Source organism: Spodoptera frugiperda, chromosome 28, assembly GCF_023101765.2.
Source record: "Spodoptera frugiperda isolate SF20-4 chromosome 28, AGI-APGP_CSIRO_Sfru_2.0, whole genome shotgun sequence".
Lineage (NCBI taxonomy): Eukaryota > Metazoa > Arthropoda > Insecta > Lepidoptera > Noctuidae > Spodoptera > Spodoptera frugiperda.
Genome location: NC_064239.1, coordinates 11,639,647 through 11,662,433, shown reverse-complemented (window position 1 = coordinate 11,662,433; position 22,787 = coordinate 11,639,647). Strand labels below are relative to the sequence as shown.

Genomic DNA, 22,787 nt, shown 5'->3' with positions numbered 1-22,787 from the left:
TTTGACATTTCACAGAGGAATCTGACAAAGATAAATGACACAGAGTTACAGAATCTCTGCAAAGTTACCGGCGGGTATCCAAACCTAAGCGAACAACCACAAACAGACCGACAAACGCCAACGATTGTGACAAACTTTGGCCACGCAACGCCAACTTCTACTGCAAGGCTCCGAAGTTAGAATCAAGAACTGCTTCAACTATTTCTGAGTAAAAAGTGATAGTTTTATTCACTTTTTTTTATTGTAGTCGTAACATATTTTTTGATTTAGTGATTACTACAGGTCTAAAAGATCTAGAGATCTATCTAGAGAAATTATAAGTTGGCTTGTCCACGTAAATTTTTGACTGTGTTTATTTGTTTCAGGCCCTAACCGGGGTTGTAAATCACAAGCAGTATATATCACGACAGATGCAAAGATAAATCACACAGAATCTCTGCAAAATGTTATACACTTTATTATGGTAGTCGTAACATATTTTTTGTTTTAGTGATTAGTAGAGGGACTAAATCATAAATACAATTAGGTACCCCACGAAAATGTTCGAGTGTGTCCGATTAGTTCCAGGCCGTAGCCGGGGATTATAATCGCACAGATATGGCGCAGTCAACATATTATAATGGACAACACACACACACCTGCAACTACTGGACAAACTGCCAAAAACAAAATTAATAATCCACACAATAAAAACACAACAATGACACAATTTATAAAAACAAAATTGCTCATTGTTTCACAGCCCCAAAGCCTTTCAATCTGTCAATGCCTAACGGGGCTTTGACTAGTGAAAAAGATAAAGCAAGGTCGAATAAAAACGTCACTTTATTCGCTTGGATCCTATGAGCTCACCACAAAATCCGCCCCTAGGTATATTACACACGTTTTATTAAACATACAGTACTTTGTGCTGAAATAAGCCTTTTATATTGGCTCTGTCTGAAGAAGTAGTGCCTTGTATGAGTTGAACGCGAAGCTGATTGCCAGGTCGAACCACGTTTTGCCTATGTATTACAATTTTGTATGCTAGATGGTATTTACGTAATATGTACCTGATTCTTAGGACCTGGTTTGATTTCTAAACGAGATCTATGACAGAGGTTTATTTGATTGACTCGTATCTAGTGAAATGACAATACAGAAGAATCAGATGCGGCTTGAATGTCGATGTAGTGACAAGGATTGAGAAGGAAATGTTCCGATGGTTTGAACATGTAGAAAAGATGGATGAAAGCAGATTTACGAAAGAAATGTACAAGGCGAATATGAATGGGGTCGTCGGTAGAGGACGCCCTAGATGACTTACTGGCTTTGTATTAAAGAAGGGGCAAATTAAGAGTACCCTTAACTGACAAGCACGCATGAAAAGACTGATGACTGTTGATGAAGCGAATGTGAGATTCGTCGCAATTGGCAGTCCTTTGTCTCCGCCTACCCCATGGGAGACAGGTGTGAAGTAATGTATGTATGATGTACACAGATGATTGGAAATAAGGAGTCCATAATTGAATAAAACTAACAAGAGAACGCCTCATTGGGTGTAAGAAGAATTGCGGCGACCCGACAAAAGGGTCGCACCCTATTACAATGGAATACACTCCAGGACAAAATACAGCCCACGAAAGGTTCTTACTTACTATCCTTACAATTACTTACCGTCCCTACAGAGTATAAAAGACTAGTGCTCGTTTTCGCCAATCTCTGCTAAATTTTAAGGAACCTCTAAGTTCTCCCTAAGTGGTATTTAGCGATATTTTGGTTTTGACCAATTTATAAGTGACACCTAATAGCACAAGTAAGGGGTTAGTTTAGGTGTTACGTCAAGTTAAGTATCCTTTAGTTAAGGTTTAATCGATTGACTGACGATGTACAAGACACAATAGAAAATATATTGTGCCTCGCATGGATCCGCGTTTCGGCGCACAACAGGTTAAGGGAGATTGGGAAAAGACTATAAGAGTAAGAGACTTTTTAATACATACATACTTACAAAAACACCACCGTGTTTCGTTGTGTGAGTGAGGTTACTGGAGACCCAATTCCCCCCTTCCCAATCTTCCCAATCCCCGATTCCCGAACAACAGCCCTTAAATTCCTAACCCCTAAAAAGCCGGCAACGCACTTGTAACGCCTCGGGTGTTTCAAGTGTCCATGGGCGGCGGTGATTGCTTACCATCAGGTGATACGTGTGCACGTTTCATAAAAAAATAGGACCTCATGATCGGCTCTAATATATGTGCGTACGGTGGTAGAGGATAACGGATTCCAGTAATCAAGTAAGCCATCCTGTACATATACCACCTCCATAAATAAACCCAGGTGTAATAATATGTTAGGTAAAATAATATTATGTTAGGCTCACTAATTTTACTAAGCTCATCCCGAATCTCTTATAACCGATATAGGCAAACAATCACAAGACATTATGACTTGGGGCGATAAACCACACATTGTGGGTGAAGCTATAAAGTTGACGTTAAATTGTGACACAATACAACAGCTGACGAATACTAGATTTATGGGTAGAAAATTGTTGGTATTTGTGAAGGCAACCCTTACTTTTTGTTCAGTTTGTCTTATTGTAAAAGCAACGTCATGCCTTTTATCCCCGGAGGGGTAGGCAGAGGTACACATTACGGCACTATGCAATGTACACCCACTTTTCACCATTTGTGTTATAAGTTTATCCAATTGTAAATGTTAGAAAAAAAGAAAGAAAAACAGGTTTATTTGAACCGTTATAAAGTAATGCATGCAAAACAATGTAATAATTTAAAAGTAAATAAATAAGGAACACAGCACAATAAGGCCAGTGTTCAGCTAAAATGCCGAAGCTCGAGTCACAGCGCTGATTTTAAGCAATAATTATATACAGTTCAAAACTTATAATAATTACAAAGTGACGCTGTAAGAAGCAACACCAATTGTTAGGTTATTTTCTTATTTGCCTGCAATATCTTGTAACGGTGCAAATAAACTGATTTTCTTTCTTTCTAACTTAATAAGACTACTTAACCCAGAGAAACAAATTTTAAAAAAGCACCAAAGTACAATGTATAAATCACCATTTAAGTCAAAAACGTACTACGTAAGCCAAAACCGTTCAGCTAGCATAAGCGGAATGGACCACGCGCCAATGAGCATATGCGGAAAACAGCTTTTAAAATACCTAGGCATTACGTTATTGGCTGAACGCAGCGCGCAGGTGTCTCACACACTCACCTAGCGTACACCATCACTCTATCCATACAAATTCTTATCTAATTTCCATGTACCGTTATCTACTGCACTGTAAAACTTACATGAGTATTATGAAAAGAGCTTCAGGGATTCTGAACTGTTTATTCTAAACGGGATTACTGTTTTATGGAATTTTCCTGGTTTTTGTAAGCTTTCGATGGGATTAAGGAAATGAGTTTTTCTAAAAGACACTTTTACTTTGAGTGGGGCAAAATAATATCGATATTTTCAAAAGCATTGCGGTATATCCTATTTACAATGGACTGATTCGACATACATTTTGGTAGAAGAATAAACTATGATAACATAAACTTATTGAGATGACGATAAGACCAGTTTCATAGAAATCATATATTCACGAACAGTCCACTGTGTCGTATATCTTAATTACAGAGCCTTAGAAACAAAATCATCGAACCAATATGTAAAGCTGTTTATAATCGATCCAATTACTAACGCTATAAATTTATAAAACAACGATATTACCATTGGAGGTTGTAGCTATAGCCCTATAAGGCAATAAAAGCCATAACATCAAAATGCAGAGCGCTCCTCATACCGTCGCAAACGAACTTTGTCTTAATTGCCAAATTGGACCTAAACAAACTCGGATCGTAAACGAAAACGGTTGAAAGTCATTTTAGCTTACCCAGAATACTGAAACTAGTTACTATATTAAATTAACAATTAAATTAAATACGACTGTTACAAAACTTTTAACATAAAAGAGCTATACTTAGTAGGAACTAGGAATTTGGGCCCTTGAGACTAAGACCCTTTTAGGGACATTTGAAATAGCCAAATTCAATTCGTGGTAACATTCATATGTGAGTGATAAACATAATATCATGCTTCCTGGTAATCTCCAGAAGGGTAACTCATGTAACTTAGCTGTATAGAACCAAACTGTGACCTCTTAAATGGAATTCATAGTATAGAACCGGGAAAATGAAACCGCGACCTCTCACTTAACAGTCGCAATTCTAATCGTTTGATGCAAGTACTTTACTTGTCAATAATACCCATATGATAGAAGAAATCGTCCTTGCATGTGATAACCTTGCAGATATGTATATTCCGTGTGTACTGCCATTTACCAGCAACATCCGCATACGTAATGACATCATGACGCTCAAAAATTCCAAAAAGGGGAAATCTCATTTTCATAAATTTTCTCCGTTCGTATCATTTGGAACGACTGTATACAAGTTTAAACGTTCACTTACACAAGGATTGCTCAAACAGTTGCCAAAACTTTCCTGATTACGTTAATAATTCTACGAATAAAGTGTCCCCAGACTTGTCGGCATAGCAAAGTGGTGACTAAGTAAAAAAAGTTGTCAACGCAGCTGCGGGTACCCGGGCACAGGTATATACTAGCTAAGCATTAACATTTATGTTTTATTGCCACAAATTACAAGGTTACATGTTATCTGATATTAGTAAATGAAATTCTATTAAGTAATGACTATCGCACTGGTAAATAATAACCAGTTCAAACTAGAATTGTTGAGTACAGTCGTAGGCTTTAGGTACCCATAGAAACAGTTATTTACTATTTGTTTTCAAATGTGAATACAACAACACACCTTGACAGTTCGAAGCGCGCCGTGTGCCGCGTCTTCTGCCCAAACTTTGACACCATCCTTCTCGTACTCCAGCGTCCAGCCTACTTCTGATTCGAGGAGCTTCTTCAGTGCTTCAAAGTCCGAGTCATCTGCAACGCGCGCTTCGCCGCGCGCCCATCCCGCGCCTCCCATTCGAGCGCGAACATCACAACGCGATGCGAACGGCGAACTGCCGCCGTCCAGTGCTAGCTAGGCAAGTCGATGGCACGCGCATGCGCGGAGATGCGACCGCCATTTTAATTTCATTTCTTTTTTAATTTTGATTGCTGGCAGTTGCCAATTGACTTTCTTCCTGAGTTTCTTCGATACTTGTCCCATTGTGAGTGTCTCGAGTGACAATCATTTTCTTTTACTTACTTTCAGGGTTGTCAAATTGGATAAATTGCTGAAATGTGGTATTTCCGTCCACTTAGACTCTAGGAGTTCAAATTAACTTTGATTAATTATAGGAAGTTAATTCGAGTAATTATCACCAAACTGCTTAATTACCCCATTCAACTTATTGAACTAAAACGAAAACTTTAAGCTGAAATAAACTTATAACCAACTTGAAATAACAACATCATAGATTACTCTGTAAAGACTATACCTTCTTAACGATATGAATATCAAGTGGGACTGTGAGTTTGACTCTCATTCTCAAACTAACCAGACATATCTCTCACAGTAGAGAAACATAATCTTAGTAGAAAATTAGTTACAATTTGCAATCTCACCATCAGCAGCCTAAATCTCTAAGAACAGCGATGATGTAATGTTAATTAATTACTTATAGACAGAAGCCCTTGTGTGCGCTGTACCGTAACGGCCTGACATCGCCATCCATTCAGTTTAATTAATGGTTTAATATCTGTCCCTACTAAGCTAGCGGTTTCCACCGAGCTAACCACTTTGCTCTAAGTTCTAATAACTTACTCATGATATTTATACTTGATAAGTGCTTGGTACTTGGTAACAGGCACTAAGTCTTCTAGTTATTGTATTCCTTGGAGACTTGACGAATTCATACACGATTGCTAAGCATTAGATGTCGATCTAACGTTTTAGTAGATACCACTGCCCTCAGATTAATACTACTATTCGTTAAAAAAAATATTATAAAATGTGTCTGTTAATTTTACCGTACTTTTACTATTATCAAAATGGTTTACTTTGCATATTGACTAAGGTGCAGAGTTTGTAAACAGTTGCTATGTGGCTGATTCGCCCGTTTAGTGAGCACAAGAAGGAAAACGTTGCTACGCTGTCCAAACTACGCACTACGAACTACGCGCAACGAACTTACAACCCGCTACGAACTACGCGTTTACGCGCTACGAACTACGGCTGTAGTATTATCTATAAGTAATATTATATAATTCCTGCACTGTCAAAAATACATTTTATGTGAAAATGTTTAAATAGGATTATTATTTAAAAAAAACACTAAATGTTTTAAATGAAACTACCAAGTAATTAAAAGTAAATCCAATATCTGTCCTAAATTCACCTGTACTTACACCTACACAGTCTAATCGAATCAGATATCGAACCGTAACACCATTAGAACCGTACGTGCTCCGTCCCGAATGGGGCTATCAAATGCAAAATAGTTTTATCAAACTCGACCGGCAGTTCCTGAGATTAGCGAAAACAAACTTTTTGGCTTTAATATAATTTTGTTATTATAGATAACGGTATACAGACGGACAGATTAAAATATATTACAATCGAATACATAATCATAGGCATGTTTATTGTAAGTTAAATCTAGGTCTAATAATTATACTTTTAAAATTCTAAACTTATTAATATATGTAAAATCTAAGTATTGATAAGCATTATCACATTACACATTCGTTATTCGGTTCAAAGCAAAAACAAGACAATTGCTGACAAACTCTTACCGCCGTACTCAGAGTCGTTTAATGGTAACTTAACCCAGTCCTTAGCTATTGTTTTCCATATAAAATCGTTACGTCTCGCCCCCTATTACATGGGATTTAAAACACGAATGGTGAAAAGTGGGTGTACAATGTACATTGTATAGCGGCATTACGTGCCGTAATGTGCACCTCTGCCTACCTTTTCGGGGATAAAAGGTGACGTTGAGAGAGAGAGAGGGAGAGACAAAATCGTTACTAAGGAATAGTTTAAGTAATCATTAAACATCTCTGTATGCGGTAGTTAATTAATTAAATTAAAAACATGTATTACAATGGTGTACCAGTCTTAATTTTTTAAGGTAATCCGCAACAATAGAATTGTTAGGTACAAAGCTTCAGTCACACGACATATTACTTAATACTTTTTTTTTAAAGAAAACGTACTATCCTACGCTAGGATTTTATCCTATGTCGTGGGTGCGTTTACAAACATACATGTTCAATATGTTCATATACCAACACACAGCCAACAACACCCAGACCCGAAACAACAATTTGTGGATCACACAAAGAGTTGCTGCGAGTGGGAATCGAACCCACTTCACGTTACACGGCAGCCAGTCACATAGCCACCGCGTCAACCGTGCAGTCGACATTTTTATTTTTAACATTTAATTAGAGTACTTTACTAACAAGCTTTTACTAACATTTTATATGGATCTGTGATCTGCAATAAAGAATATTCATTCATTCATTCATTTACAATTATTTTAAAACTAGCAGTCGCTAATATCAGGCAAGTCTCCTTGGCAGCGCTTCGTCCATCCATGCCACGCGGGGAATCCTTGGCGCCTGAAGATTTTGTGCGCGCAAATCGACGCCTTTGTGATGTCGTCCGTGATCAAATCTGAAGAGTAAAATGGCGATATATTATTATATAGGTATTTTTAAAAGTAACTGCTCTTTTTAATTCTTAATAATAATTGTCACATAGGGCTGTCGTCTGTCTGTTTTTAACATAAGTCATAAGCTCCTAGATTAATTCGGAGACCGAATAAAGTCAGTTGAATAAACATGCACTTACACAACGAATTACAAGTATTTTTTTTACAATCCTAAACGGCTAAATCACCATTGTATTTAAGACAAACTTTTGAACAAATGAGCAGTCGGATCGTCTAATAGTAATTGATCAACGACACCCGTACCAGGACCTAGGTGATAACACGTACGTTACCATAATAAGAGGAAATATGTTACCTTTATAGAAGTTGCCTATCTATCTGTCTTGAACTTACCAGCACAAGTGACGCGACATCCCTTTCCAGGAGTAGTGCTGTTACTGCACCAGAAATTGTCATTGATCTGGAACAATCCATAGTCCCGGGAACCATTCTTGTTGGGTCCACCTATGACGTCAGTGCGGCGACCACTCTCGCTGTCTATCAGACATACCCCTGGAAAATAAAAATAAAATTTTAAATAAGCAGAAATGTTGCTTAGTATAACTATTTCTAACATTAATTTTTGGCTGGTTTCGGGAGGAAGCTGAAACGGTCACATAGTGTCACAGCTTAGCTATTACATTCTCGCACCATAGCTAAATAGCACATGTCTTGTGCAAAAGCACGCTAATACTACATAATAACCAAAGAAATGATAGATAAACTGTGTGTATTATATTTTTATGGTAGAGCAAAGACTTTTTGATAGAATGATGTTGAGAGATAGGCAATACTAAAGAAAGAAGCTTGGATTGACGACAGAAAGAATAATATAATTATAATATACATATTAAAATAATACTTACAATCTCTCATTTTATCTTCTGCAAACTTTTGTTTTCTTAATTCGTGAACTAAATCGCAATGCGTCTTAAAATATTTCGCGTCACAGCATACACTGACAGCAAGAAATACTAAAAAACAAATGAACCGCTTCATGTTTTTTATTTACAATAGGTTATCAATTAAAGTAATTATCAAATCAAAATATTCGTACACACGATGTGTTTCTTCGGTAAAATGAAACTGATCAGTTTTTAACAAAAACTACTTTATATATTTTATGTATTTGTATTTATCTTGTTTTTGTACCTAATTGTTAAGGTGTGTGTAGACTTCGTTGATAATCGTGGTATCGATTTATTAATTGTTAGGTTTTGTTAGTGAAAAGTCTGGTTTGATAATAAAGACGTTCTGTAATCTCGATCCATTTATTAAATACTCATCTACAAGGAAATAAAACGTTATTTATTAATAAATTAAAATTTTAAACCCACAAAATTAAATACATATAATATTGGTATACATTTAATTAGGTTTTTCTTTTTTCAGTTTTTCGAAAAATCGTAAAAGAATGAATTTGGTATTTGGCCCAGTATAATATGACAATACAAAAGGGTACTCCTATCTTAGAGGATCAACAAGAAACTGCCAAAACCAGTCAACCTCCACATAACCCTCGCGGAAAAAGACAATATATTACTTTTCATTAAATACAAAAGTTTTACACAAATGTCTACAGCTACACATTGTACATTACTCAAGTGTATACAGCGCTTTATAGTGAGCAGAGATATGATTTAATATTAAAAAGTTTTACACAAATGTTACAACTGTACATTGTACATTATACAAGTGTATACAGCGCTTTATAGTGAGCAGACTGCTAATGGTGCGAATGACTCGATAACTCGATAACTCGCTTTGCAGAAAGGGGATTCCTCGGCGCGTGCGACCCACCCATGTATAGCATACCTAGATATGTATTTACTATGCACAACTCGTTTCAAACATATAATACATATGTAGGTATGAAGATACGTGCAAGATTTAATAAACTTGTTCTGTGTTTTTTGTGTTGTGACGTAGATTCTGTGAATCACTGTATTCCCCCTTTTCTTCACACACCGTTAATTATTATAGAGAAAAACTACTTTTTTAAAGGGGAACCACCTTCAAAAGTTTAATTGCGAATCGCCATTTTTAAGACGGGTATTATACCTAAAACTTTGTCCTAAGTCTGGGAAATACTATGCTGAGCACAGCATGAAAAACAGTTCAGCTAAATGCGAGATAATTGCAGATAACATACATACTGCTCAAACAGAAAACCTGGGGCCTTAGTCTGCTATTACAATTGTGTCAGAATGGTCGATCACTGATCAGTGCAAGAGGGACGGAGCTATACAACTTACATAGCTAATGCCCCTGCTCTTTTGAAGTCGATTAGAAATAAATACTACTGTACCAATCTGAAACAATTTTATATAAATTAAAAAAAAAGCAAATAAACCTCGACGTAATCGGTGTAGTACATACATAGAAAAAAAAATACCAACCGAATTGGGAAGGTTTAAAATATTTTTTAACAATTTTTATAACTTAGACTGTTTTTCCTTATAATGTTTTGGTTAAAAACTTTCCTTTAATCATAATTATCTATCGATTTCTACAAGCGTGTTACACTTTTGTTATCAACATTTTATTATATTACTAGAATCTTAAATTAATGATAACGGTTTAGTATGTTATTCCCCAAACATCTTGACACACCCACTGAAGCACTCGACTTGAGTACCTATTATCTAATAACAGTGAACAGTATTTTGCTATTCTGCTATTCATGGCGAAAAGATACGCCACTTGAGTATATAAAAATAAGAGTTGAATATGACCTACCTAATTATCTTCTGAAAATTGGTAAATATAAATAAGTTGTCTTATAATTAGAATATTCTTAGAGCTCCTTTCGCATACGTGATAAAGGACTATTCCTAGTACAGGCAGCTATTTTTATTCTGTATGATCTTGTCGCATTTATTTCTATTAATCCTTAATTATTAAGCACTTCTGAAACGTCAAATTCAATTCTCTGTCAGTGAAGCTAGGTGTCGTTCCAAAGTGTAGATTCGAATGGGGAAGAATGCGCAGAAACTTTGAAAAAAAAATATTTACACACAATAATAAACTTTAGCATGTTTACTTATTGTCTACCAATTAAAATTGGTAGGTAAATACTTTACATTAGTACATAGGTATTTAATTAATGCAATAGATATATATAAACCACAAATACTGAAATGTAAACAACACATAACCATTAAATCATAATGAGACAATGATTAAATTATTGCGGGCAGGAAAATGCAGTGACTACCTACATGAGTGTGCCTTAAACAATCAGGACGAGTAACCTTGTATGTGTGTATGAGTAACTAATAAACAGCAGACGTGCTGCACTCTTTGTATATTATTGTGGTCATTTTAGAGTTCAGTTTTATCGTCTTGCAAAAGTCTTAAAATTATTTATTTGTTTTTATTAGACAACCAACAGCGATACAATAAAATAACACAAATGAAAGTAAGGCTAATTTATTTCAGGTTAACCCAAATTTATCTGATGTATCTACATATATAGTTCATGTACAGAACGGACAAAATATTAGAATAACTACCTACTAACTATTATAATGGGAAGTGTAATATAATTAGATTTTTAAATATAGTATTTTGTGAAGTACCTAGGTACATTAGTAATGAATTAATGATTTTTTCTTTCTTATTAACCGACAAAACAAAACGAAGGTTCTCAGTTTGACCTGTATCTATGTATGTTTGTGCGCGATTATCTTCATAGATCAGCAGTACTCTGTGATATACCTCTATACCTGGATATATACCTGGCACCTACTGAATTTAAACTACTAAGTAGCTAGCAAGTAGCTAAACAAGATTATGACTTATAAATCTATAGAAGAGCTCCATAGTCATGACTAATGATCTATCTAATTGCTAACAAAATAACTTTAATGGTTTATACAGAACCCGTATAGAAACATACTTGACCAGTTTTTTAAACTGAGTTCGTAAGTCATTGATAAAGGGGCGGCCCCGAGCGCTTGGAGACAGAGACTGTTATTTTGAACATCATATTTTCCTTGTGTGAGACCACACTAGGTACTTGATTGTTAGTAATTACCCACTTAATAATAACATCACACTTTTAGCCACCAAAAGAGAGGGAATTACTAACTAATTTTAAAACGTTGCCCCACACTAGGATTTTCTCCTGTGTCGTGTCGTGGATGGGTTTACAAACATACAATTTCACATGCACGTGACACCCAGACTCGAAACAACAATTTGTGCAGCTTCACAGCTTAACAGCTTCTGCCAACGACTGTACCCGCGGTCCCATGGGATAAAAAGGGTCATACCAGTTCAACCGACCATAAACAACCCCCTTCACACATTTCATCCTGATCTCTTCAGCCATTTTGCCGTGATTGAGAAATAAACATACACACAAATACAAAGTCACAAATATTCGCATTTATTAATATTAGTATGATTCAATATTGTTTATTTGTGTGGTGACCATGAAGATACAAGTATAATCATTTTAGCTACGTATTTTTATAATAAGATAACATTGGTTACAGCAGCCGGTTGCCCTGCCACTGCGCCATCCGTGCAGTCGTACATTTGTATTTCAGCGCGTGTTTTAACTAGCTCAAAAAAACAATATTTTTAGTAAACGAGCAGACGGATCACCGATAAACGAGCAGACGGAACATCTGATGGTAAGTAACCGTCGACCATGGACACCCGAAACACCAGAGGCGTTACAAGTGCGTTACGGGCCTTTTAGGGGTTAGCATTTTAAGGGTTGTTGGGTTGTTGGATTGGGAAGGAAGGTAATTGGGCTTCCGGTAACCTCACTCACACAACGTAAGCGTTGTTTCACGTCGGTTTTCTGCGAGGCCGTGGTATCGCTTCGTGCCGAAGCATGGCTCTCCCACATTTATTGTCCTTTATTAAGGGAGTTTTATTTCTTTTTCTTATTTACCAACTAAGTATGTAGTATATATCATTTATTTACTTCTTAAGCAATACCTAATAGGATTAATAAGCCTTATCATTAATTGCAAGAACATTACGAAATATTGATGAGTTTATCTTAGTTTATCTAGACTGCAAGTTATCGCACTTTTTATTATTAATTGCGATTTACTTATACTTATTTTTATCTTTACTACTGTGTTTGTATCTACAAAGTATTAATTCATATATGACTTATATGTCCATATTTCAAGTCCTTTTCTGTGATCTTATCTACTTTATACCTAAAATAGCTACTCCCGTGCGGTTTCACTGCTGCTCTGACTCCTATTGATCGTAGCATGTTTTATAGCCTTCCGCGATAAATGCACTATACAACGCAAAATTAATTATTCAAATCAGATAGTGGTTCCGGAGATCAACGCTTTTAAACAAGATATAGACATTCTAGATTTTAAGATATTGAAATTAGAAAAATCTATAAATCCGGTAGCAGGTAAGTTATACAGTACAACTGCTTCCCTGATCATGCAAATTGGTACAGCAGTTCCCGAGTTAAGCACGTTCAAAGAAATAGACAAACAAACAAACATTAGTAGGTACTTATTCTTGTTAATGTGATGATTGCAATCAATCTGTTCCGTCTTATCGTTTAGTGACTAAGATAAGTAGGTATAGTAGATACATAGGTACCTACTATATGCAATAATACCTATTTTGCAGTATGTGCCAATTAATGTAAACAACAATTTACTTAAGTCGTTTAGAAAGGTGTTGAGTCAGCTAATTTAAATGATTTGTTGACTTCACAATTATCTGAAATGCATTGAATATTTGTTCTTAAAATCGCACTTACATACACTAAGAGATTTCATACATACATACATACATAACCTCACGCCTGTCTCCCATGGGGGTAGGCAGAGACAATGGAACGCCAATGGAACGCCAATTGCCACGGTTCTTACACACTTCTTTCGCTTCATCAACAGTCATCAGTCTAAGAGATTTCAAATAACTTATATGTACATAATGATGTACATAATGAATACAATGGATTAATACCCAACAGCGTCGACAACCACCTTAGGAGGCTGGCGTTGGGCGGATGGATTAAGAGCCTGATGCACAAGACAGTCCTCCTCGAAATTGTGAGGAGGTTTCTGTTTCTGGAGCCCTAACCATGCTCCAAGTACCTATATAAAGCAGAATAGTGTGTTTGTTTCTTTAAACCCGCTAAATCTACAAAACTATTAGTTCGAATTGAATAAGGATTTTTGTATTGGATAGTCTATTTATGAAGAAAGATTATAGGTGGGATATAGGGTAGATTGATACACCATCACGCTACCGACGATCAATAGGACCCGAGCAGAGAGGGCGACCGCGCCGGATCCGCTAGTTTATTATACCTATGAGCTTCTACGAATATGGCTTCCATAGTTACCAAATAATACACTAAAATATAATTCAATTAACAAAAAAAAACATACAACCGTTATTAAACCAAGTTCTTCCCAAGTCCCCAAGTAACTACAATGTTATTGTTTACAAAACAAAACATAATTTCCTGCTATCTGCATCTTTGTGGCAACAGTTTACTTCGCAACGCTTATATTATGACCCTATGTAGTGTTTTTGTTCTGATAAAATGGAATCCCCTGTTCCCAACCACACGCACACATGCACACAGATTCAATATATAAATAGCCACGGATGAATCTTCGTCAGACACGATCGAGACTTCGAACGAACAAGTCGTTTGTTTAAAAAAGGAATCATGCAAAAGCTAACGGTTTTCGTTCTTGCGCTTGCGGCGTTCTGCTTGCATTGCGAGGCCAAACAGTTTACGAGATGCGGTTTGGTGCAGGAGCTGAGGAGGCAAGGGTTCCCTGAGGATAAGATGAGGGATTGTGAGTATCTTTTTACAAGCTTTTTCTCTCGTAATATTTTTTTTTATTGAGTTGTGCAGTTATTTTACTGTAATGTTTTAACAGTTGATACAACTGTACTTGGTTCAACCAATAGAACTTTACCTACAATGCTTGAATGCTCCCACTTTTTTCAAGATGTTATTGCTAATGTATCGAACACAATTCGCAACTCTATGTTCTAACTGAAAGTTTTCAATAGATAGAATAATTATAGCAATAAATTTAGCCAGTTAAGTATTGAACCGAATGTTAAAACAAAAATCTATATATCGGTATCTTCATGTTTATAATAACTATTGTGAGACGTACTAAATTAAATAAAATTACGGTTTACTCACGTAAATTAATGGAGAAAAGCTCTAATAGTTTCGAGTCATAGAGGGACTCTTCATCATGAGCTGCGTGCGCAGACGCGGCGATATCGCGCAGGCTACTGTAGACTATAAAAGAGGGATACAAGAGGATATATCTTATAATATATAGGACATACGAGAGTCCCTCTGTGACTAATAAATCTCTTCATCTAGTAAGTCTAGTAGGGTAGGTCTATTAGTATAGGGTAGAAAAAAATAGGTCTCTTCATTAACGACCATCAAACCATCAAATCAGTGACAAAATTTATTAATATCTACTTTCTGTTCTTCATAGGGGTGTGCCTGGTAGAAAACGAGAGTGGCAGGAAGACTGACAAGACGGGCACAGTGAACAAGAACGGATCCCGGGACTACGGGCTGTTCCAGATAAACGACAAGTACTGGTGCAGCAACACCAGCACTCCCGGCAAGGACTGCAACGTCACTTGTGCACGTACGTACCACTAACTTTTTTTTTTTTTTTTGAGGGGGAAAATCATCCAATGTCTTCTCCCGCCTTGGGCAAGGCGAGAGGGAGTGTCAGACTCTTACTGACTTAAAACCACCCCGTTCTTACTCCTGCTTTTCGACCCGGAGCCTCGGTAAACCCGCTAGGTAGTCCGCAGCTCCGGATCAGAAGTACCACTAACTAGGGGTAGTTCATCAAAACATCAGCCCTACTGGGCCTCATCTCCCCATCTGTTGAGGTGGGGCCCAGTAGGGTTGTTGCTTGATCCGGAGCTGTGGACTACCTAACGGGCTTACCGGGTCTGCGGCTCGTAAAGTATGAGTAGGAACGAGGTGGTTTTTAGTGAGTAAGAGTCTGGCACTCCCTCACGGCTCGCCCAATGCGGGAGAAGTCATTGGATGATATTTCCCTCTCGTTCAATAAGGGGGTTATCACTACAATCTTTTATAAGCAATTAAGGGTGGGAATTAATTATTCTAAACCCAGCAATAGGCGAAACATGCCAAATTTTTTTATATCGCCAATGTGCGGGTACGAATATAAATGTAGCATCAATTTTTTTCGCAAGTTATATTATTCATACATACACAAACTCCAAGATATTGAACTTGAAATAATTGAACAAACATTTTAAACCTTTCGCTTAAATACTTTACATACAATGATTAAGTATTTTTTATAACGTCACCCCTTTAATCCCCGAAGGGGTAGGCAGGGGTGCACATTACGTCACATGATGCCAATGCACACCCACATTTCACAATTTATGTTGTAAATCCCATGTAATAGGTGGTGAGCCTATTGAGATTAAATATTTCCTGATATGACCTCATCTCTTCTAGAAATGCTGTTGGACGACATCACGCTAGCTTCTCAATGCGCTAAGAAGATCTACAAACGTCACAAGTTCGAGGCCTGGTACGGATGGAAGAACCATTGCAAGGGAAAGTCTCTGCCTGACATCAGCAACTGCTAAGCTATTGCATTTTAAACATACCAAAGACTAAGTACATCAATATTTCTTTTGAGACGTAAGAAATAAGGATGATGATTCAGGTTAAAAAATATTTAAAAGTCCATTTGTATATCCATTCAGAGTATACGTTATCATTTGATAAGTATACTACTTCTTGATACAAATAATTAATATGACAGTAATCTTTTTACAAATATATATGGATTTGGCTAGTTGTCATCATCCCAATCTAGAATGAAGACTGTATAAAACTGCGTATTATTAATTAATATTCTCTTATTTTGTATAAGAAATTAATAACCAACTTTGTGCATTTAATTAAACTGATTCATTCTATGTAATCTGTATTGTAATGAAATAAAACTGAATTTCTATAATTAATACATATTTAATTTTTTATCATCATTTCTTAACTTAAAGATTATAATACAATTAAATTAGGTACAACAGAACATTAGTAATTGAAACCTTTTTTTGAATATAGAAAAAGAAGCTGGCTGGTTACTTGGTTAGAAAGTTTTTTAAAAACATTTTAGAATATAAGTATTTATGAACAGACACAAGTTGTCTATGACACAGAAATAAATTATTACTTTTTGGTTAAATAATGAATGCATTACCAGAATGTCTACAAATTAATTAATCTATACTAATATTATAAAGCTGAAGAGTTTGTTTGTTTGTTTGAAAGCGCTAATCTCCGGAACTACTGGTCCGATTTGAATAATTATTTTTGTGTTGGATAGTCAATTTATCGAGGAAGGCTATAGGCTATAAAACATCGCGCTATGACCAATAGGAGCCGAGCAAAGCGGGTGAAACCGCGCGGAAGTAGCTAGTATTTAAATATAATTAATTGTTTTTTTCTTTATAAAACTGTTTTAATCCTATTTTGAGTAACTAGCTTTTAGTTTTAAAGGCTTCATACATGTCTATTCTTTAATTTTTCTTCAACCTTCTTCTCAGCTTCCACAACTTTCTTTAACAATAATTCTTCCATGGTTTTGAGCTGAAATTAAAATAGTTTATTAGTTCCACGAGATATTTGAGGTGTTTATTTATTTATTTATGATATTAAGATATAGCGACAATGGAAAACTAAAAATATTGAAAGAGATACAGGTGTTGTCCTTTATTAAAAATTATGGTAGATAAAGTGCGTTTTAGCTTGTATGTTTTAGCACCATTTACGCTAAATTCAACTTTATGAACGTAGCACAAAGTTGAGTTTCGAATTACAAACTGCTGTAGTATGTAAAATAAACTTTAATTGCACGCCATAAAGTTAGTTTTGCTAAGAAGTTAATAAATTACCTTTAAAAAACATCAACTTAATAAGTTCAAAAAACTTCCTTGCACATATTTAGAATGATAAAAACATATGCTTACCTCAGTACAGAAATTATTCTTAATAGTCGCCAACTGCTCGATCCCGGCAGTCTTCTCATTTTCATACTTAGTAGTCAACTCCTTGATTTCCTCTGTCCTTTGCAGGGCCTTCTTTGATCGCTCTCGAAGCTTCTTGTCTTTTTCTTCAGCCTCTCTTAACGAACTGTAGAATACAATATATTAAACAACCGAGATTAAGCTGATTTTGTGGCGAATTGATGGCTGTGGGAACATATTTGCTTTATCCTATAGTTAGGCGTCTTCAAAAGAGATTCAGTTTTTGTTTTTGACCGCCACACTCAGAGACATTTAAGTCTTTGCAAATAGAAAACTGTTGAAGGCAAATCCTCCGCTAACGTCGGTCACCGGTGACCCCCAAGACGTTCAAAGTGTTGATTACTTAAACTATTCCTTAGTTACGATTTTGTTCGGAAAACTATTGCAAAGGACTACATTAAGTAACCATTTAATGACTCTGAGTAAGGCAGTTAGGAATAAACTTAGCTTATGAAATCCGTACTCTGAATGTTGCTTTATTTTTAGAGAACCTGTAAATACTGATAAATGATATTCTCAAGAAAATGTATTTCAAATAACCATTTCTTTATAGTAAATAAACTAATTCAGGCAAAATAGTTACAATTTGACTACTAAAAGACAATCATTGTGATAAATTAGGTACTGCAGAAATCTATACTAAGATTATAAAGCTGAAGAGTTTGTTTGTTTGTTTGTTTGAACGCGCTAATCTCCGGAACTACTGGTCCGATTTCAATAATTATTTTTGTGTTAAATAGTGCATTTATTGAGGAAGGTTATAGGCTATAAAATATTACGCTTTGACCAATAGGAGCCAAGCAGAGCGGGTGAAACCGCGCGGATGTAGCTAGTAATACATAGAATGATTAAAGCCAATCTATCCACCCACCTATGCGCCACAGTCCTCTCCTGCTGCCTCTTGGCCTGGCTCTCCGCCCTCTTCCTGGCCGCGTCGTCCCGCGCAGCCTGCAGCTCGGACAGTTGTGCCTGCAGCTCGCCCAGCTCCGTGTTCAGCACATCTAGCTCGCCCTCCTTACTGTCTGTGTCTAAGTCTCCGTTCTCAAAGTCCCTGGAAGAAATATTGAAGTTAAGGATTAATAAGAAGTTATCAATACTTTGTTACCAATACTTTATAGTTCAGAGCGTTCATCTGATGACGAAACACGCTTGCATTTAAGTATTTTTCTTTCTGAAAACATACAACTCTGGCAAGATGATTTTTGAAAATGGGTAAAATTTCCATCATAAAGCAGTAGGCTTTGCTGAACTGCAGGCCCGACTGAGTGTCGAACAATCTAAATTATTTTTCCTAGATATCTGAAACACCTTATCTTTTTAAGGGAGGAAAATCTTCCGATTACTTCTCTCGTTTGGGAGAAGCGAGAGGGAGTGACAGAGTCTTACTGACTAAAAAGCTCCTCATTCCTACTCTTGCTGTTCGAGCCGGAGCCCCGGTAAACCCGCTAGGTAGTCTACAGCTTCGGATCTGAAATACCCCTGCCCCACTTTCATAGCAACCAAACACTAATCAGTGATAAAAACTTACTTCAAACTATCAGAAAGCTTCATGATCTCGTGCAACAAATTGTTTGCAGAGTCCAAGTTAGGTTTGATGGTTTGCAGGTTCTTGAGGCTGTTCTCCTTCTGCATCAGGATAGCTCGGAGGGAGTCCAGTTTCTCTTCCAACTCTTGAAGGTTCTGTGTCGCTTGTTCTGCTTGGGCCTTGATGTCGTCAGCGTCGTACACTCTGAAATAGGACATAAGTTAGGTAGGATAAGAAAGAAAATCGCATAATTTTTATATGACACAATACATGTATGTGAGAACTGAATAAGCGTAAACAGATTAGAACAAATAAATAAATGCTTCAGTACATTAGCGCAATTTAAGGTTTTTAGCGCAGAACTTTTGCGCAAGATGCGCAAGTAGGACCCATTGAATTAATATCATTTAGAACTTAAAACGGGATATTTACCATGTTTATTATTTGTAACTTTCCAATATTTCAGCGCTGTTGCAAACGCCATGATCACGGAAAATATCCTGCTATAAGTTCGAATAATATTACTAGTGGCATTGTCAGTTTAAAAAGGAGATGGCTAAATGACTGACCCAGGCATAATAACAAGAATATGAATTTCACGCTAACCCGTATCATTTAAATATTCACTTATGAATTATTTTGTGTTTAACTAATTCTTATAACTTGGTGAACAAAAATTAACAAAAAATAAGTTTCATAATTGATTTTTTTCTGTTGTGGTTTGACATGACAACACGGAAGTAGGTACTGCAAGCTATTATTAAGACATTAGTTTCCCCGAAAATCAAATCGAAATAATTAAACGAACATCAATTTTTAATAACGGTAATATAATGACTTTTTCTGAAACCAAATAATTATAAATGTTTTGATCGACACAAAATATATTTGTATAAGATTGCACAATCTTACTATATATTTTGTGTCTGTTACTTTGTGTTCATTATCTAGTATAAGCAGAATTGTTTACCTATCTACCTCATATATAAATAACTTTCGGCTCAGGTACATCAAAACGCCTTAGTAAAAGTTCACAGCAATGTGTTGTAGTTTCAAGTTTTTGTAACGTTGTTTGACGTAGGAACGCTACTTTATTTTCAGGATTGCGCAGATATGCCAAGTTTCTGGACCTTCTTAATTACAAAATATCAATTTTTAATTATGCGGCTTTATTTATTGCTAGGTACCATATTTATTCAATATTTATTTGTACGGGTTACGACGTCCATACTTTGGTTTAGCCATGTCCTTTATACAATGAATTAAGTATAATAAATTAATCTGAAAACAGTCACTTAAAATATTGGGCTGGCTACAGGCAAAAATAAAACTTATTGTTACACACCTAAGTGCTCTTTTCCTAGCTACTTCAGCCATCAGCGCATCTCTATGACTCTTCTTTTGTTCTATAATCATCTCAGTCTGCTTGTTCTCCTTCTGTATAGCTTCCAACTCCAGTTTCTCTTCATCATGTATCTCTTTCTCTTGTTTCAATTCTTCTTCAAACACTTTAATGTCATGGTCAAGCTGAAATTAGGAGAAAGTCAGTGGATAATGAATAAAAGAATTGAGAGCGCTTTCGGCGATCCGATTGGCCGGCTCGAATAAACCAACCAATCAGAGCGTCGAATGCGCTCTCGTTTCGATTACTTTAAACATAATACCAACTCGTACTAAGAGTACAGATTACATTTAGTTTATTAGAAAATATCATTGTATAGAGTGAAAGGTAGTGTAGATCACACAGATGACGCCGATACGATAGATAGATCAATTAAAGATTATCTTGGGAGTACTTTTACATTATTGTATAACAATATAAGTAAGTCAAGAGAAATGGTAGAAGATCATAAAAGCGCCAAAACAACGAGAGAGTAAGTATACCTTTTCCAGCCTTCCAGCTCGTTTTCCTTTTTCTTCAGCTTGTTCATTTAGCATTTCCAGCAGTCTATTCTTCTTTTCCTCTAAAGCTTTTACCTGTAATAGTTGTTGAGATAGTTAATAACATGATATAATGAGGTTTTAATTTTGTTTTTACATCATAATGCAAATGTAATTGTTAAACACATACATACATATAACATTATTTACGTAATTTAAAAAAAATGCAATACAGACCTCACCAGTCTTCGCAAACAGCTCCTCTTCATACGGAGCAATATTCCTCATCTTCTCCTCATTAAACACCATCAGATTGAACAGCAACAGCAGTATGGAGTGTGACGTAGTAGCCGTAGGTTGGAGGAAATGTACGATGCTGATCGTAGCCTCTACTTGTGGCATTACGGAGACGAGGTGGTTTATGACTCTAGTCATGTTGATTACGGGAAGCAGGTCCCAGTAGTATATTGTGTTTTCATTGCGGTCTTCTTTTGGAGGTGGCTGTGGAAGTTTAATAAGAGACAAGCAAACAATTAGATATGAGCTTCATCTGGTGAAAAATTTATTACTACTATATGCCACTCGGACCTAGAAGGATTAAGACTATTGGTGTTATTCATAAAGGTTTAGATAACCCCCTTAACAGCCTTACTAGTACTGTACCTATTTGGAAAATTTGTTTCTTACAAACAGGTAAACTACAAGGAAGGCTATTAGCCAATATAACTTTTAAGAACATACATAGAACCAGAACATTTGACCTACTCATCATTTGAAACAATCAAAAAGAGTAACTAATTGCCACTACAATAATGTATAATACAAAACCTCAGCATACTTACAGCAAGAACTACATCTGTATCAATACCCAGTCTGTCAAGCACTTGTAGCAAGGCTCCCATCACTGCATGAGGCTTCTTCAGGTCCTCAGCCGTCAGCGGATAGTTTGGGAAGTCTCCATTCCAGTTACCTATGAAGTTCTCCATAAACGCTTGAGCTGCAATCACAAGAGTTTTATAATCAATATATTCTGATAGGAATTATTCAGTCAATGTATAGTCTTATACATGCCATCAAAAACTTAACATTGTGTAAGTAAACGGGCATGATAATTAACCAAAACAAGCATAAAATAAATTGAAAATGATTGTGTAAAAATCATACCTCTTTCCATTGTTACTTTTTGGGAATTCTTTTCTCAATAATAACAAATTCACTATCTAGGTTTCTATTCTGAGCTGGTATTTAATAAAATCTAGTTGATTATGAATACGACTTTACACACTTCCTTTCGATATTTTGCCCAGCAAAATAAACAAACATCAACGTAAAACGTAAAAAATATCCCATTCAAATTCAAATACAAGCCAAGCAAACGAACGGTTGATTTTAACAATCTGTCAAACAAAGTTAAGTGTCAAAATTTGTACACCGTTCAGAAATTGCATCAATCTTACGACAATATTACAAGTTTTCAGATTAATAAAATTGCAAATAATACTTATTTAGTCTACTTTTATTCTACAATGATAATTTCCATTAATTAAAAAAGGTAATTTCGTGATTAAAATATATAATAACCTAAAATAAATTGCCTCATAAAAAGTGCATCCACAATAAGAAC

At 36.0% G+C, this 22,787-nt stretch overlaps 4 protein-coding genes across 4 annotated transcripts in view; 1 reads left to right on the top strand and 3 right to left on the bottom strand.

The window, feature by feature from the left end:
- Nucleotides 1-5,376, bottom strand: part of LOC118265276 (START domain-containing protein 10) — a 63,280-nt gene extending 57,904 nt beyond the window's left edge. Inside the window, exon 1 of the mRNA XM_050705816.1 lies at nucleotides 4,830-5,376. Within this exon, the coding sequence (XP_050561773.1) occupies nucleotides 4,830-5,000 (171 nt within the window). The 5' untranslated portion in view covers nucleotides 5,001-5,376. The remainder of the gene's footprint in view (nucleotides 1-4,829) is intronic.
- A 947-nt stretch (nucleotides 5,377-6,323) lies between these two features.
- LOC118265277 (lysozyme-like) lies at nucleotides 6,324-8,765 on the bottom strand. The gene is made up of 3 exons (XM_035578087.2): nucleotides 8,544-8,765; nucleotides 8,032-8,190; nucleotides 6,324-7,640 (listed from the first exon to the last, which is right to left on the bottom strand). Exons 1-3 carry the CDS (start codon nucleotides 8,674-8,676, stop codon nucleotides 7,510-7,512), a joined length of 423 nt encoding a protein of 140 aa, XP_035433980.2. The 5' UTR covers nucleotides 8,677-8,765; the 3' UTR covers nucleotides 6,324-7,509.
- A 5,535-nt stretch (nucleotides 8,766-14,300) lies between these two features.
- On the top strand, nucleotides 14,301-16,588 carry LOC118265509 (lysozyme-like). Its single transcript, XM_035578414.2, has 3 exons — nucleotides 14,301-14,492; nucleotides 15,162-15,320; nucleotides 16,178-16,588. Exons 1-3 carry the CDS (start codon nucleotides 14,360-14,362, stop codon nucleotides 16,309-16,311), a joined length of 426 nt encoding a protein of 141 aa, XP_035434307.1. The 5' UTR covers nucleotides 14,301-14,359; the 3' UTR covers nucleotides 16,312-16,588.
- A 246-nt stretch (nucleotides 16,589-16,834) lies between these two features.
- Nucleotides 16,835-22,485, bottom strand: LOC118265010 (uncharacterized). The gene is made up of 9 exons (XM_050705813.1): nucleotides 22,328-22,485; nucleotides 22,006-22,160; nucleotides 21,401-21,664; nucleotides 21,167-21,259; nucleotides 20,628-20,809; nucleotides 19,286-19,486; nucleotides 18,629-18,808; nucleotides 17,701-17,863; nucleotides 16,835-17,320 (listed from the first exon to the last, which is right to left on the bottom strand). The coding sequence occupies exons 1-9, from the start codon at nucleotides 22,335-22,337 to the stop codon at nucleotides 17,234-17,236; spliced, it is 1,335 nt and encodes a 444-aa protein (XP_050561770.1). The 5' UTR covers nucleotides 22,338-22,485; the 3' UTR covers nucleotides 16,835-17,233.
- Between the last annotated feature and the right edge of the window lie 302 nt (nucleotides 22,486-22,787).

Bases quoted from the DNA above. Each gene is read 5' to 3' on its own strand.
- LOC118265277 (XM_035578087.2), bottom strand. From the start codon at position 8,676: ATGAAGCGGTTCATTTGTTTTTTAGTATTTCTTGCTGTCAGTGTATGC. The intron at 8,191-8,543 runs GTAAGTATTATT...TTTATTTTCCAG, and splicing joins AGAAGATAAAATGAGAGATT to GGGTATGTCTGATAGACAGC. The intron at 7,641-8,031 runs GTAAGTTCAAGA...TTTACTCTTCAG, and splicing joins ATGTCGCGTCACTTGTGCTG to ATTTGATCACGGACGACATC.
- LOC118265010 (XM_050705813.1), bottom strand. The intron at 18,809-19,285 runs GTAAGTTTTTAT...TATTTCTTCCAG, and splicing joins AAGCTTTCTGATAGTTTGAA to GGACTTTGAGAACGGAGACT. The intron at 17,864-18,628 runs GTGGGTGGATAG...TGTATTCTACAG, and splicing joins GAGAGGACTGTGGCGCATAG to TTCGTTAAGAGAGGCTGAAG.
- LOC118265509 (XM_035578414.2), top strand. From the start codon at position 14,360: ATGCAAAAGCTAACGGTTTTCGTTCTTGCGCTTGCGGCGTTCTGCTTG. The intron at 14,493-15,161 runs GTGAGTATCTTT...TGTTCTTCATAG, and splicing joins TGAGGATAAGATGAGGGATT to GGGTGTGCCTGGTAGAAAAC. The intron at 15,321-16,177 runs GTACGTACCACT...CATCTCTTCTAG, and splicing joins CTGCAACGTCACTTGTGCAC to AAATGCTGTTGGACGACATC.